Source organism: Ceratotherium simum, chromosome 21 (assembly GCF_057802395.1).
Source record: "Ceratotherium simum simum isolate JZ-2026a chromosome 21, ASM5780239v1, whole genome shotgun sequence".
NCBI lineage: Eukaryota > Metazoa > Chordata > Mammalia > Perissodactyla > Rhinocerotidae > Ceratotherium > Ceratotherium simum.
Window position 1 is genome coordinate 40,075,667 of NC_141920.1, and position 17,649 is coordinate 40,093,315.

General features: G+C 41.4%; 1 protein-coding gene across 3 annotated transcripts in view; it reads left to right on the forward strand.

Moving 5' to 3' along the window:
• ISM1 (isthmin 1) overlaps positions 1-4,821 on the forward strand; it is an 85,010-nt gene extending 80,189 nt beyond the window's left edge. Inside the window, exons 6-8 of one of the 3 annotated variants that reach the window (XM_087445617.1) lie at positions 3,895-4,058; positions 4,175-4,247; positions 4,573-4,821. In XM_087445617.1, coding sequence (XP_087301743.1) covers positions 3,895-4,058; positions 4,175-4,247; positions 4,573-4,727 — 392 coding nt within the window. In that variant the 3' untranslated portion in view covers positions 4,728-4,821. Of the gene's footprint in view, positions 1-3,894; positions 4,248-4,548 lie in introns of all 3 variants that reach the window. The other 2 variants (XM_087445619.1, XR_015555651.1) reach the window with 2 other exon arrangements.
• The last annotated feature ends 12,828 nt before the right edge of the window (positions 4,822-17,649 follow it).

Consider the following 17,649-nt stretch of genomic DNA (forward strand, 5'->3'; position numbering starts at 1 on the left):
TCTTTTTTCTTTTTTTTTTTAGTTCTCCTTGTAGAGATTTGGAAAGCCAACATACAAAGACCAGTGCCTTGCCTGTAATGGCAAAAATAATATCATCCTTAACCATTTTAGTGGCAGGGAAATTGGCGGAGGACTGGGTTGAGACACAGCTGCAATAGCAAAACTGCGTAAGAATTTTATGACTTTGCTAATTTTCTATCTGTTCTGGGAGTAATAAACGTGCCCTTGTAGATATTCATGATTGCCCTCAAAATGAAAAAAAAATCTTTCAAATGGTACAGAAAAGCCTTTCATTCTTGAGGCATGTAATTCATGGATGATTTTCAAAATGTCATGTTTGAATTGGGAAAGTAACATTTCTTGAATTAACCAGCCAAATGCTTCAAGAATATGACTCAAAGGATATAAAACTTTCAAGCCTGACTTTTAAAAAAGAAAAAAGAATTTTTTTCTATGCAGCTAAGTTTATTTTCATAAAGGTCATGGTTAAATATTAGGTTTATTTGCCATGGAAGGGAGCAGTCTAAATGAAGTACGTCTTTAATGCCTTAGTGAAAGGGAATGAGAGCAGATCTTAACAAGCACCACTTTAAGATTTTACACCACTAGATGCGCAGTTTCGCTTTGTCTAACCATACCCTCCTTTATACCTCTCTACATTCAGCTTGTTTTTGTTTTTTGTTTTTTTCACCTTGGAGAGCTCAGCAAACGGAGAAAGGCAAAGAAAAAAGCCAGGATCTCCCAAGGCAAAATCCTTTTTGGGGCCTCTAAAGTAACTCACTGGCCCTGTTGTCAACATAACTAAAGTGAGGTCTTTACACAGGGGAAGACTGGAGAGATTTACATCACTGATGCACCTGTCCCCAAGGAGCCTTCAAATCCCCTCTCAGGGATGACTGGTCCTGCCCAGCCAAGACCAGGAAGAGATTTCTAAAAGTCTCACACCTCAGAGCCACATGATCAGGATTCCTCCAGTCAAAAGCGAGCAAGGGGTTCTGTGCTGATTGCTATGGAGGCCAGAACTTTCTGTCAAGAATGTTTTAGGGTCCTTACCTGGGAACTCTACTGAGTGGAGGCTGAGGCCACCTTCTCCATGTCTCAGGAAATACCCCGCCACTGAGCCATTCTTGAGTACTCCCTCCTGCTATTACAGGCAAGAAAAAAAAACAGGAAAGCAGGGATCCAGTTCTAGGAAGATGAAGGCTGGATCACATCACTCACCAGCAGCAAATGTAGAAAACTGAAGCTTGAGATAAAAGTGCAGGCTCTTCTCCGAGATTTCTACACTGCACCGTTCCAATCACCTTCCTCACTGCTCCTTTCCAGCCTTTCTACCACCCAGTTGGCCATCTTGTAGCCAGTTGCCATTCTTTGGGACAATCTTTTTTAAAAATACTCTTCAAACATTTTATTGACATAAAACATTCAGAAAAATGCACGTGTCATAAGTGTGCGGAACAATGAATTTTCAAGAAGTGAACACACCCATGTAACCAACACCCATGACCAAGGTCAAGAAATAGAACATAAGGTTCACAAGAGAGCTCTCTGGGGTGATAGAAATGTTCCATATCTTTTTTGGTTTTTTTTTTTTTGGTGAAGAAGATTGACCCTGAGCTAACATCTGTTGCCAATCTTCCTCTATTTTTTGTATGTGGGACACCACCACAGCATGGCTTGATTAGTGGTGTGTAGGTCCATGCCCGGGATCCAAACCTGTGAACCCTGGGCCGCTGATGCAGAGCACGCGAACTTAACCACTATACCACTGGGCCAGCGCCAGAAATGTTCTATATCTTGATTATCGGCTACAGAACTGTATGCATTTCTCAAAACTCATTGACTTGTGCACTTAAAAAAACTGAATTTCAGAGACCCACCCGGTTCTCTGCTCCACTTCAGCGGCCTGGGGTTTGGGGGTTCGGATCTCGGGTGCGGACCTATGCACCGCTTATCAAGCCATGCGATGGCAGACATCCCAGATATAAAAATGGAGGAAGATGGGCACAGATGTTAGCTCAGGGCCAATCTTCCCGAGCGAAAAAGAGAGAGATTGGCAACAGGTATTAGCTCAGGGCTAACCTTCCTCACAAAAAAAATTGAATTTCATCGTATATAAATTTTACCTCAATGCAAAATAAAGAAATAAACATTACCAGCACTCCTGGGCTTCCTTCCAATCAGTACACACTTCCTACTAAAAGTAATCAATAGCACGACTTCTACACTAGGCTAGTTTTGCTGGATTTTGAACTTCAAGTAAATGGAATTATACAGCCTATGCTCCCTGAGGTCTGGCATCTTTTGCTCAACATCATATTGTGAGATTCTCCCATATTGCTGCTTGCAGGTGTGGGTCATTCATTCTCGTCACTGTCTAGAATTGCACATTTCTATTTAACCGTTCTACCATGGGTAGGCATTTGGGTGGCTGCCAGTTTAGAACTTTTACAAATAGTGCTGCTATGAACAGTCCAGGGTGTGTCTTTTGGTGCTTATATACACAATAGTTCTTTTGGAAATTAGCAGGTCACAGGGCATGCACAGCATTAGTAGATATAGCCCAAGAGTTTTCCAAAGTGATTATATTGGTTAACTCTATCCAGGAGTGTTTGAAGGTTCCAGTTCTTTGACCAATCTTGGTTGTACCCCCTCACTAAGTCTTCCCTGGCTGTTCTGTTCTTGGATCTCTTTCTTCTTTATGTTTAAGTCAGCACTTGTGTACTGTGCACCAACTGTGTGCCTGTCACCATTCACCACGCTAGGTACTGGAGACACAAAAAGGAACAGACAGGAACCCTGTCGTAAATGAATGGCTCGGTAGGGGTGACTAACTCAGATGACTATAATACAGTGTGATAGGTGCAGTGGGACCAGATGAGGGCGTGATTAATTATGGTGGTTGTAATTAAAAAGCTAAAGTTGCCACATTTTATTTAGGAAAACAAGTTTGATAATACCAAGTGTTGTCAAGACAGTGAGAAAACAGAAACTCTCTATCACCACTACTTGTAAATTGGAGAACAATTTGACTATACCTAATAAAGTTGAAGCTGTCATGTAGCAGAATTCACCAATTTCACTCCTGAGGTTCTTTTTTGTATTATCAAAAATTGGAAATAAATTAAATTGTCCACCAACAGAGGAATGGACAGATAAACTATGTTATATTCATAAGATAGAGTACTATCTAGCTGTTAAAATAAATGATCCAGAGCCATGCATATTGTCACAAATGTGTCATGAAAATACAATGTGTAAAAAAGCAAATTGCAAATGGATATGTAAAGTATTATACAATTTCAGTAATTTAAAAACTCTCAAAACAATACTGTATTATGTCTGGACACTGATATAGGTAATAAAAGTACTAAATTATGCATGGGAAGGCTAATCACCAACTTCAAGATAATAGTTACCTCTGGGGATGGCTGACAGTGAGTGGGTGGAGAAGGAGAGAAACTTTAGAGGTACTATTTTATTTTTTTTTTTAAAAAAAGAAGCCTAAAAAAATATATATGGCAAAATGCTAATACTGGTTAAATCTGAGTATTGGATAACATACAATTGTTACATTATTTTCTGTATGTGTGATATATTTTAAACTAAGTACTAAAAATAAACAAAACTGAGAAGGAAAAATAAATGATGTCATGAGGTTAGAAGGCATCCTACAAGGTGGTGATTCTAACGCCCCTTGGCACATTATGAGTCCACACACAGAGGAGGACGTGGCCAGCCCCGGTTGGTTAACAATAGTTAATATGGACCTTGGGCCCTCAGTCTTCAGCTGCTCCCAGGTGGTGAAGCTACTCCTCCCAGCTGCGTTGGTTCCTCCAGGAGAAGCAACCACTGCCTCTCGCTGACTTCTCCCTTTCTCTCGCATGTGCACAGTCTGGGATAAACAGAGTGCTGGACTGGGAACCTGGGAATCAGCATCGACTGGAGGGAGACCTGGAGCCAGGCCCACAGCCTTGCTGAGTCATAGTTCCCACTCACCACCCCCTGCAGTCCTGCCCCCAACGCTGCAGAGGAAGCAGGAGCCACAAAAACGCCAGGTCTGGGCCACTCGCTGCCATCTCAGGCTGAAACGCCTGCTTACTAAGCATCTCCTTTGTGCTGGACACTGGACTGGGGAATCGTCTCACTTAATCATCTTTTAAAAACATCATAGGTGAGGACCCCAACGCTGAGGGGATGGAAAGACTTGCCCACGACCACACGAATGCATCCATATTTAAACCTGGGTATGTCTGGCTCCATATCCATATTTCTTTCACCGTTTGTGCTTGCAACGTGGAGATGGTATCTCTGCTTACTTCTGTCCCCTCTGCCCCACCTTGCCTCCATCAAACCAGCATCTGGGTGGGTGTGAGGGAGTGAGATTTGATTCTCATCTGAGCACCTTCCAATTCAGGTGGGCCCTCTGAAACTGAAGCCGGGTACCTGAGGGGCACTGTAGATATTAAACCAATTTGCTGTTTTCCTGTTTAACTTGAGGGGTGACTCTGGGGTCTTGAGGAGTTGTGAGCTTGTTTTGTTTTCCAGAGGACTTGTGAGCTTGTTTTGCAGAAGAAAGAGAATGCCTTCGGGGAGGTTGCAGTCACGGAGGGCTGGCTGACCCTCTGCAGCCATGGAAGACCAGAAGTCAGACGGCCCAAGGGCATGTCGGGAGTGACCCCTTTGTTTCTCTGAAGCTCCTCCTGCCAAGCCCCTTAGCTCTGTAAAACCCCCCTGCTTTCTGTTCTTGGGGAGGTGGATGGGAGCAAACCCAGGCTCCCACCTCCTCGTTTTGGCCAATTCAAATAAATCTTTCTCCATCTCCAAGTGCCGATGTCTCAGTGTTTGGCTTGCTGGGCATGGGGCACACGAACTTGAGATTGAGAGGTTCGGTATCAAAACCACATGGGATTTACCCTGACCCCCATGGTCTTTATTGCGGCCCAGCCCACTGCGGAAGCTGACCACTCAGCATTCAAGTCTGCCATCAGATTTCTCCCACACTCTGCTCCTCTGAAAAGTCCAATTTCAGGAAACCAATCAGGGTAAGAACAACTAGACTATGAGCAACTTCTGGCTTCCGCTGGATGAACCAGATGTGAGCCTGGCGTGCCAGGTGTTTCTGCTTCTAGTCAGAAACTAGAAGTCATGGAAGACAGAGCTCAGGTGCACCAGGGGCCTGTCGGAGTCTCCCAGAGGCCAAGGGTTGAGGAAGCAGCCTCACTTAATCCTAACAGGGAACAGTCACTAGGAGAGTGGGAGAAGAGAGCTATCCCTAGACAAGGCACAGATTAGAGAAAAGAAAGAACTAAAGGGAAAAAAGAAAAGCAAAATGGCAGCTTGAAAAAAAATCCCACTTTCTACCTCATTTACTTGTCAAAAAAAAAAAAAGACAGTTGTTTTCTAGAGTTCTCAGGTTGCTATGATGCCTCAAGACAGGAAGGGGTTAAGTTTTGGCTACAGGAAAAAGATTACTGCAAGTTAAGCGCCCCACCACCACACACACACACACACACACACACACACACACACACAGGACATGAGAGAGGCCCAGGAGGGGCATGGCGTCCTGTCATCCACGGGACTACAGCCCCAGCAGGGCCCCTGGCAGGTGGTGTGGCTGGAGTCTGGGTCAAGGCAGGGGGCTCTCTGACCAGCGCAGGTCCCACAGGGACTGTCCAGGGCTCCTCTGGTGAGCAGGGAGGCAGCCAGCAACACTGGCACCACACGGAGGGAAGAACGCACTGGCAGTTCTGAAAACCCCACCTAAGGATTGGGGGCTAGAGAACCAGCCCAGCCTGCTTTGAGGAGCTGACCCGGGTTCCTGAAGTCAGCGCGTGGAGCTGCAGAGATAGGGGCCCTGGGCTCCCGTTCCTGTGGGAAGTAACCAATAACTGGGACCACTAGCCCCACTGACCACGCCCTGCAGTGAGAGCCCCTACTCCCACCCCCAGCACCGCTGAGGGGCTCATGGGCCCTAGAAAAGCACAGGATGTTGTCTTTTTTCCAGGAACTAAGACGAATCCATGGAGAGGATGGTACAGTATGCCTCAAACAAAAATACTTCCCAAATTCCCAAGAGAGTTCAGACTTCATTGGCAGAGTTCTGTGTGGTATCTGAGCTTTGCGTTTGAGGAGGTATTTTAACCCTAAAAGCACTGGTGTCATCCTGTGATTGCAAACCCAAGGGCAGAACTTAGAGACAGATGGTACCCATTGGGGCTCAAGGCTGAGAACAGGAGACCTTAACTCTGGTTAATTTAAAGGCAGAGGAAGAATATTGGACAGATATGAAGTAGCTTCAGAAAGATTCAAATGAGTAAAACCACATCACATATTATTTAAGAGAGATGCTTTATCAATTAGGATTAGGTTTAGCTACATTAGGTTAGAGAAAAACAAGGTAACCATGGCTTAAATAAGATAAAAGTGCATTTCTCTCATGTGAAAAATAAGTCTAGAGGTAAATAGTCCCAGATAGGTATGGGATCCAGCTTCCTTCAATCTCATTGCTGCACAGTTCTCTTCAAGCAGTTTCCACTCTGTGGTCTAAGATGACTGCCCAAGCTCCAGCCATCACATTCATATTCCAGTCAGCAAAAAAGAGGAAGGAGTGTAAAGGAACTTCCCAAAAGTTGCCGACACCATTTCTCTTTGCATAGAGGAAAGGAATATCATCTTTATCCGGGGAAGCCATGAGTCCCAGCTAACAAATAAGGATTCGATGACAAATAAAGAAGATACTGGAGAGAAAATGAGTAGTTTCTTCCACAGAGGCCTAAACCATGCGAATCCTGACTGTGATAATTGTCAAAGTGTGTGGTCAGACTAGGCAGAGCCCGGCTACAGCACGCTGCCTCAAGCATGGCTTGTCCTCTCTAGATAAGTGACCACTGCTGCTTGGACCCAAGGAGAGAAGTGCTCTGTTCCAGGAAGTTCCAGAACCCTGGCCTCACAGCATCTAAAACCCTCAGTAGCATTGCCGTGTAAACGCAATCCTTGGTCTCTTGGATCTGTTGCCTTGAAGCCTCAGGTTAAACATGGGGACCTGGTGTGTTTAAGTCACCATTCAATCCCCAGCACCCGGCTAGGGCCTGGCACACACAGCTGGCTCTCAGAGAAATGTTCATGAAACTGATGAATAAACTGCTACATTCAGCTGCTTCCCATATAAATATGTGAATATTTTTCACGTGTATGTAAATATTTTAAAATATTATTGAATTCATAAATTCATAACTTTTCTTTCCATGTGTATTTTCATAGTGAATTTCTAAGTGTGTGTGTGTGTCGGGGGTGGGGAGCGGGGTGTGGGGTTGGCAGGCAGCAGAGTCACATTCTTGGGCTAGACTGCCTAGGTTTGAATCCTTAATCTGCCACATGCTAGCTGTGTGACCTGGAGCAAGACACTTCATGTCTCTGTGCCTTAGTTTTCTCATCTGTAAAGTGTGGTTAGCAAATTGTACTGTTGCTCATAGGGTTGTCATGAAGATTTAATAAGTTAACATTTATATTATGTAAATGGTGTGTGCGCGTATCACTTAGAACAGTGATCAGCACAGGGGATTAAATAAAATAAAATATTAAAAGTGCAAGTCCCCTTTTGCAAAGTCTTATTTTTTAATGTCATGCAGAGATTCTCCTGAAGAAAGCTGGAAAGCCGTGATCTGGCCTAGATGATTTTCAATTGGCAGCTCTTTAGGTTCAAGCGTTTCTTACAATTGCCCCACTCCCAAGAGCAAGTCAGTTCATCACTGTCAAAGACAGTTGGTGGTGCAGCTCCTGGGTGTGGGATCTGGGTTAAAGAGTTACAGGTTGCTCTAAGAGAAGAGAACCCCCCCATATATCTCACAGCCTGTTGTCTTGGCTGATGAATCCAGCGCAGGGGACTGACTGTATTTCTCTCTCCAAACCCGCCACCTGCCAACTCGCTTGCTTCGTAGCATCCCAGCCGCTGACCATGTTGCAAACAGAGACCAATTCCCTTTGATGCCCAGGACCAGACGAGGTCCATATGAGGCTCTCAGAACAAGATTTCCCTTTGTTTCTAAACAACTTAAGAATTAAAGGGGGAAGAAGTGCCTTATTTTCTCAGGCTCCTTTTCCTGCTCAAACAGAAAGAAAAACCCAAGACCCAGAGAAGGACTCAATGAGACAGAGAGACAGACTTTGAGAAGGAGACAGGAGTGCAGGACAAGGAACGGCTGCAAAGCTTAGATTACTTCCTAAAGGATGGGGGAGGTGGATACGTGATCTTTATCTAATCAGACAGTCTACCCAGGAAGTCCCTAAGATCAAAGCAAGGGGCTTTTTCTTTAGCCCTGTGTCAACTTAAAAACAGTCCTGGCAAAGCCACAGATCTGGACAAGCTCACACCTCTCCCCACCCCCACTGCCCTGACCTGTCTCTCAGCATCTGAACCCTCTTAACATTCCATTTGGAATGAAACCCTGGGATGAAAAGAGTCCCCAGGATTATTGTAGGAAGAGACAACATTTGATAAAACAAGGCAGAAAACACTTGGCAAAGCCACAGTCCTCCCTGGCTTCCCAGAGCAACTAGTGTGCGCTCTGGGGAAAGGCACCGTCATTTTCATTTCTCTGTGTACATTCCCCACCACCACCATTCCCCTAGGATCAAAGGAGTACACACTCACTTGTCACAAGCATTTTCCCCAACCTGCCCGGCATTGTGTAAGGGCCACTCTGAGGAAAAGCAGGCAGTAAGGAGGAGCAATTGGACCATGATGTGGAATAGAGGCCAAGGGAGCAGAGCTACAGTCCCCAAATCTTCCTTGGTCAAGAGGATGAAATGGTGGGCAGAGTCGGGTGGGGTGTGTTTGTGTGAAGAGGAGACACACAAAGGCTGAGCCCTTGCAGAAAAGACAGGTGCTAAGGAGACCGGGGACTGGTTCAAAGGGAGGGAGGTCACTTCTCAGAAATACATTGGCTCAAAGGAAACAGGACAGGGCACTTGGAATCACACTACAAAGGTAGAAAGAGCTTGTCTTCCTGGATAAAAAACTATATAACCAGGGTCCCCCCTCCAATATGTTACCATAGAGAAAGCTTAGCACCGTTTCTTTCCCCATGCAGCTGGCATCCTTGCATCCTTTTCTTCAAAAACACAGATGGCTCCCTCAATACCATACTATTCATAAGAAGCTAAGACTTCTTGGTCATTTACTTCATTAGGCGTTTAAAATATATATTATCTGGGGCCGGCCCGGCGGCATAATGGTTAGGTTTGTGTGCTCTGCTTCAGTGGCCCAGGGTTCCAGGGTTCAGATTCCAGGTGTGGACCTACACACCACTCGTCAAGCCATGTTGTGGTGGCGTCCCACATACAAAATAGAGGACTATTGGGCCGGCCCCGTGGCTTAGCAGTTAAGTGCGCACGCTCTGCTACTGGTGGCCCGGGTTCGGATCCTGGGCTCGCACTGACGCACCGCTTGTCCGGCCATGCTGAGGCCGCGTCCCACATACAGCAACTAGAAGGATGAGCAACTATGACATACAACTATCTACTGGGGCTTTGGGGGGAAAAAAAAGGAGGAGGATTGGCAATAGATGTTAGCTCAGAGCCACTCTTCCTCAGCAAAAAAAGAGGAGGATTAGCATGGATGTTAGCTCAGGGCTGATCTTCCTCACACACACACACAAAAAAATAGAGGACTATTGGCATAGATGTTAGCTCAGGGACAATCTTCCTCAAGCAAAAGGAGGAAGGTCGGCCCTGAGCTTGCCAATCTTCCTCATCAAAAAACAAACAAACAAACAAAATATATATATATATAAAATCTTATTTAATCTTTATAAGTACCTTATAACTCCCATTTGATGATCACCAATTTGCATCTGACTTTTCTTATGCATGCCGTGGACTGCTCCTGGAGTTGATTATTAAAAGAAATTTTTAAGAGGAGAGTATTTAACATTCACCTTGAAAGAAGACCTTGTTCATCAACTCCGGCATAGTGAAATGGAGGCATCCTTATGGCAGAATGGACAAACCTTTTTCTATCCTCTCCTCCAAACAAAATATAGTTTTTTAAAGCCAAATCGATGAGAAATGCATTATCTCTTAAGAGTCTTTCTGGGTTTCTATGTAGTCAGTTTGTCACTTTTAGGATGTGTTTTTCTCTAAAAATGTGTCTTCTTTCTAAAAAAGACAACAACTTGCACTAAGAAAGAATTATAATTATAAGCCAAGAAATACTTGAAGTAATTTGCCTGATGTTCTGTAGGAAACATTGCAACTTTCAGGTACCAACTCTGGGATCTGCCTGAGAAATCAACTTTAATAACACTCATTAATGCTTGTGTGGCCCTTTATAAAGGATGTCCCCATTCTCTTTCATGGCCCAACTCACAGGTAGGGAAACAGAAGGTGAGAGCAATTAAGTGACTCGCTTAAAACTACACAGGACATTGTAGGGATCAACTGCCTCCTTATCCATAAGCACACTAAATGTGAGGTGTATTTTTAAAACACAGCTTCTAGCTTCAGGGCTTATGAAGCCTTAAAATGATGAGCAGGACCCAAAGGTGTGGTAAGAGGGTCTTGTCTACATTTTTAGCAAGAGCATAGGATTTAAACTTACATCCTTTCTGCTACTTCGTTGTTAGTGTATAGAAACACAAGTGATTTTTGTATGTTGATTTTGTATCCTGCAACTTTGCCATATTCATTTATTATTTCTAAAAGTTTTTTGGTGGATTATTTAGAGAAATTAAGAATACAATCCCATTTACAATTGCAATGAAAAGAATAAAATACCGAGGAATAAACTTAACCAGAGGTGAAAGATCTGTACACTAAAAACTACAAAACATTGTTGAAAGAAATTGAAGAAGATACAAAGAAATGGAAAGATATTCCATGCTCTTGGATTGGAAGAATTAAGATAGGTAAAATGTCCATACTACCTAAAGCAATCTATAGATTCAATGCAATCCTTATCAAAGTCCCAACAACATTTTTCACAGAAATAGAACTAAGTATCCTAAAATTTATATGGAACAACAAAAGGCCCAAAATAGCCAAAGGAATCCTGAGAAAAAAGAACGAAACTGGAGGTATCACACTCCCTGATTTCAAAATATACTACAAAGCTATAGTAACCAAAACAGCATGGTACTGGCACAACAACAGACAGACAGATCAATGGAACAGAATCGAGAGCCCAAAAATAAACCCACGCATCTATGGACAGCTAATTTTTGACCAGGGAGCCGAGAACATACAATGGAGAAAGGAAAGTCTCTTCAATAAATGGTGTTGGGAAAACTGGACAGCAATATGCAAAAGAATGAAAGTAGACCCTTATCTTACACCACACACAAAAATTAACTCAAAATGGATTAAAGAGGTGAATGTAAGACCTGAAACCATGAAACTTCTAGAAGAAAACAAGGCAGTACACTCTTCAACATAGGTCTTAGCAACATATTTTCAAGTACCATGTCTGACCAGGCAAGGGAAACAATAGAAAAAATAAACAAATGGGACTACATCAAACTAAAAAACTTCTGCACAGCAAAGGAAATTATCGACAAAATGAAAAGATAACCCAACAACTGGGAAAAGATATTTGCAAACCATATATCTGATAAGAGGTTAATATCCAAAATATATAAAGAACTCATAGGGCCGGCCCCACGGCATAGCGGTTAAGTGCGCGTCCTCCGCTGCTGGCGGCCCGGGTTCAGATCCCAGGCGCGCACTGAGGCACCGCTTCTCCGGCCATGCTGAGGCCGAGTCCCACATACAGCAACTAGAAGGATGTGCAACTATGACATACAACTATCTACTGGGGCTTTGGGGGAAAAATAAATAAATAAATAAAATTAAAAAAAAAAAAAACTCATATATCTCAACAACAAAAAAACTAACAACCCAATTAAAAAACGGGCAGAAGATCTGAACAGATATTTCTCCAAAGAAGATATACAGATGGCCAACAGACACATAAAAAGATGTTCAACACCATTAACTATCAGGGAAATGCAAATAAAAACTACAATGAGATATCACCTCACGCCCGTTAGAATGGCTATAATTAGCAAGACAGGAAACAAGTGTTAGAGAGGATGTAGAGAGAAGAGAATTCTCATACACTGCTGGTGGGAGTGCAAACTGCTGCAGCCACTATGGAAAACAGTATGGAGATTCCTCAAAAAATTAAGAATAGAGGGGCCAGCCTAGTGGCATAGCAGTTAAGTTCACGTGCTCCCCTTCAGCAGCCCCGGGTTTGCCGGTCGGACCCTGGGCGTGGACCTACTCACCGCTCATCAAGCCATGCTGAGGTGGCATCCCACATAGAGCAACTAGAAGCATGTACAACTATGACATACAACTATCTACTGGGGCTTTGGGGAAAAAAAGGAGGAAGATTGGCAACAGAGGTTAGCTCAGGGCCAATATTCCTCAAAAAAAAAATCACTCTCTCTCTAAAAAAAAAAATTAAGAATAGAACTACCATAGGATCCAGCTATTCCACTGCTGGGTATTTATCCAAAGAACATGAAAACACAAATGCATAAAGATACATGCACCCCTATGTTCATTGCAGCATTACTCACAATAGCCAAGACTTGGAAGCAACCTAGGTGCCCATCAAGGGACGAATGGATAAAGAAGCTGTGGTATATATACACAATGGAATACTACTCAGCATAAGGAACGATGAAATCCAGGCATTTGTGACAACATGGATGGACCTTGAGGGTATTATGCCAAGCGAAATAAGTCAGAGGGACAAAGTAAAATACCGTATGATCTCACTCATAAGTAGAAGATAAAAGCGACAACAAACAATCACATAGAAACACAGATTGGATTGGTGGTTACCAGAGGGGATAGGGGGAGGGAGAAGGGCGAAAGGGATGATTAGGCACGTGTGTGGTGATGGATTGTAATTTGTCTTTGAGTGGTGAACATGATGTAACCTATGCAGAAATCGAAATATAATGATGTACACCTGAAATTTACATAGTGTTATAAACCAATGTTACTGCAATAAAATAAATTAAAATAAATAAATAAATAAATAAACTTACATCCTTAGATCTCTCTGAAGACCAGTGGGTTTTAATCATGATTGGATGAGAGCCTTTTGAAAGAAACTAAACTAAGTTTCAATTGGCTTTAATTTTGCCCTGATCGCAATCATCTATTTCATATATTCAGGTAGACTACTTGCACTGCCACAGGTAGAAAGGGCTGGATGATGGAGGTCAAAGAGATGTCTACAAGACATCTTCACATTTTCTTCAATTTCCCAGACACTGATCTCTTCTCAGGGCTGGTGCCAAGTCAGGTGGCAGAAACAGCTTCCCGCCCCTCAGCAGAACACACTTACTAAATATACATATGAGATGACAGGTAAGTTTAAAGCTGAAGCACCCTTAGAAATAACCTAGTTTAAGTTTCTTATTTTCCAGACGAGAAAACTAAAGCACATGGGGGCAAAGAGACCTGTTCATGCAGCTGAAGAAAAACACAAGGACTCCTAGCTCTGATGACCACATTTTAACACCATTTGGTCAGAAAATACTTTATTTCTCTTATTCTCCTTCTTCTTGGTGGTCAGCTATTTCTTTCTTGCCTCTCCAAAGAAACAAATCATGTTTCTCTTTGTTTTCTACAAGTACTCCAGCCAGGGAGCTTCTGGATGCAAGGAACAGAGAGACAGGCCACCTACGTGACCACCAGGGGGTGCCCAGAGGACAGCCCGACAAATGGGGGGTGACCCTGGAGAGTTTCCCTTCTCATGGGAAACACATGTGATACCACAACTGAGACTATTATCTTTTGTTCTTAGCAAGGGGTTAGAGGTCTCAGGTCCCTTCTGAAAAGCGAGGTTGCACATCTGTCCTGGGAAAGAAAATCCCCAACACGCGCAACCCTCGTGCTTAAGATGTATTTGTCTAGAGCTCTTGCTTGCTTGCTCTTCTGGTAACTGTCTCCATAAATAAAATTGGGAGAAACCTGTCGCTTTGACGCCCAAACAAGGCAGAAGAGAGTTGTGATTAGATGTCATGAGAGGGCTCACAATTTCTGCTACAAGAAAGGTAATAAGGGGGTTATAATATAATTCACTCCTCCCTAAGCTGTTTCCTGGAATAGTCGTTTGAAATTGTCCTCGGAGACTTGACCATGGATGAAACCCCACTGCTGCTTCAGAAGACAAAACTCCTTTCAGGAGAAAGCCAGATCCAAAAGGATCAGCTCTGCAATGAATCCCACTTACATCAAACACCAAAATGTGGGTAATATGCATTCATTCACAATTCCCATTTGATAAACTGGGTTCATCAATTTGGGCGTGATTTTTCTTATACACGCCATGAATTACCATAGAGCTGATTATTAAAAGAAATTTTAAAAGAAGAGTATTTAACACTTAAGCAAAGAAAACTTTGTTCTTCAACCCCAGCAGTTTGAAATGGAGCCTTCTTTATGGATTAAAAAAACAGTTTCATCAACCCTCAAAAAATTCTCTCTTACTCCTTGCTGTAGTCACATCCTCCACCCCGACCCTACTGACCCCTGGGAACCGCTGATCGCTATTGTTTTGTCTTTTTGAAATGTCATGTAAATAGAAACATACAGTATGCTACTTTTTGCAACTGGCTTCTTTCACTGGGCATAATACCTTTGAGATTCATCCAAGTTGTTGTGTGCACATTGGTGGTTCATTCTTTTTTATTGCTGAGTAGTACTCCATTGTATGACTATACCACAGTTTTTTTATCCATCACTCATTAAAGAACATTTAAGTTGTTCCTAGTTTTGAGCAATTATGAAAATAGCTGCTACACACCATTACATACAGGTTTTTGTGAGCACATAAGATTTCATTTCTCTAGGGTAAATATCTTGGAGTGGGACAGCTGGGTCATATGGTAAATATATGTTGGACTTTTTAAGAAACTACCAAATGATTTTCCAGAGTGGCTATACTATACCATTTTGCATTCCCACCAGCAATGTATGAGCATTCCAGTTGCTACACATCCTCACCAACTCTTGGTATTGTCAGTATTTTTTATTTTAGCCATTTTAATAGATGTATAGTAATACCTCATTATGTTCTTAGTTTGAATTTTCTTAATAGTTTATGATGTTGAACTTCTTTTCATGTGTTTTATTTGTCTTCCATATATGCTCTTTACTGGAATATCTGTTCAAGTCTTTTGCCCATTTTTTAAATTGAGTTGTTTGTTTTGTTACTGTTGAGTTTTGAAAGTTCTTGATATACTCTGAATACAGGTTGTTTATCAGATATGTGATTTTGAAATATTTTATCTCAGAATGTAGTTTTTTTTTTTTCATTTTCTTAAGAGCATCTTTTGCAAAGCAAAAGTTATTAATTTTGATGAATTCCAATTTATCAACATTTTTCTTTTATCTATTGTGCTTTTGATGTCACATCTAAGATGTCTTTGTCAAACCTCAGGTCAGAAAGATTTTCTCTTTTGTTTTCTTTTAAAAATTTTATATAGTTTTACATTTTGTATTTAGACCCGTGATTCATTTTGAGTTAATTTTTTTATAAAGTGTGAGGTTTAGGTCAAGGTTTACTTTTTTGCATAGAATGTCTAATTATTCCAACACCATTTGTTGAAAAAACTATCCTTTCTCCTTTTGATTATCTTTGCACCTTTGTCAAAAATCAGTTGATTTTACATGTGTGGGTCTTTTTCTGGATGCTCTATTCTGTTTTATTGATCTATAAGTCTATCCCTTCCCCAATACCTCATTATCTTGATTACTATAGCTTTAAGGTAAGTCTTTAAATCAGGTTGAGGTCACCAACTTTAATCTTTTTCAAAATTGTTTTGGCTACTCTAATTCCTTTAATTTTCCATGTTAATTTTAGAATCAGCTTGTCCTTATCTACAAAAAATCCTGATGGCATTTTGATTGAAATTTCATTAAATCTATAGGTCAATTTGGGCAGAATTGACATTTTACTATGTTTAATCTTACGATCTTCCAACATGGTATGTCTCCCCATTTATTTAGGACATTTTTGATTTCTTTCATAACATTTTGAAATCTTTGGCAAATAGATTCTGCACATGGTTTTTAGATTTATAAATTAGGTATTTCAGTTTGGGGAGCTATTGTTGATAATCGCTATGGGGGAATCGTGTCCCCTCAGCATTCATATGTTGAAGCCCTAACCCCTAGTACCTCAAAATGTGACTGTATGTGGAGATATGGTCTTTAAAGAGGTAATTAAGTTAAAATGAGGTTATTAGTGTGGGCCCTAATCCACTATGACTGGTATCCTTATGGGAAGAGGAGATTAGGACACAGACACACACACAGAAAGAGGACCATGTGAAGACACAGGGAGATCACCATCTCCAAGCCAGCTGAAAGGCCTCAGAAGAAACCAGCTCTGCCAAAACCTTGATCTCAGACTTCTAGTCGCCATAATTGTGAGAAAATAAATTTCTGTTGTTGAAGCCACCCAATCTGTGGTACTTTGTTTTGGCAGACCTGGCAAACTAATACAATAACCACACTTTTTTTTTTTTTTTTTCGGTTTCAGTAGGTCATTGCTACTATATAGAAAAACAATTGATCTGTGTTTATCTTATATCCTGCAATCTTGTTACACTATTAGTCCTATGAGCTTTTCCTTAAAGGGTCCTTGGGATTTCCTACATAGACAATTATGTCATCTGCAAACAGGGACAGTTTTATTTTTTTCTTTCCAATCTGAGTGCCTCTTATTTCTTGTTCTTGCTATTGCAATGGCTGAGACTTCCAGTACAATATAGAATACAAATAATAAGAGTAGACATCCTTGCCTTGTTCCCAATCTTAGAGGGAAAACACTCAGTCTTTATTAAATATGATGTTAGCTGTAAGATTTTTATAAAATATTCTCAAGTTGGAGATGTTCATTTTACTCGTTTGTTGAGAATTTTTTATCACGAATGGATGTTAAATTTTGTGAAATGCTTTTTCTGTATCTATTGATGTGATCATGTGGTTTTTCTTCTTTCAGCTCTTAATATACTGGGTTACATCAACTAACTTTTGAATATTGAATCAGCCTTGCATTTGCTAGATAAGCCCCAGTTGGTCTTATACATTGTTAAATTTGATTTTCTAATATTTTGTTAGGGGTTTTTGCGTCTATGTTCATGAGAGATATTGGTCTGTAGTTTTCATTTCTTGTAGTCTTTGATTTTTGGATCAGGATAATAACGGCCTCATAAAATAGGGTTGGAAGTGTTGCCTCTTCTTTTATTTTCTGGAGGAGATTATATAAAATTAGTGTTACGTCTTCTTAAAATAATCAGCAGAATCTGCCAGTGAAAAGATCCAAGCCTGGAATTTTCTTTAGTGGAAACTTTTAAACTATGGATTCAATTTATTTACTAGTTATAGGACTATTCAGATATCTATTTTATCTTGGGTGAGTTTGGTAGTTTATGGTTTTTGAGAAACTGCTTCATTGCATATACATTGTAGAATATATGTGCACTGAGTTGTTCATAGTGCTCCCTTATTATCTTTTTAATATTTGTACGGTCTGTATTAATATCCCCTCTTTTATTTCTGACATTGGTAATTTTTGTCTTCTTTCTTCTTTTCCCTTTATCGGTCTTGCTAGAGTTTATA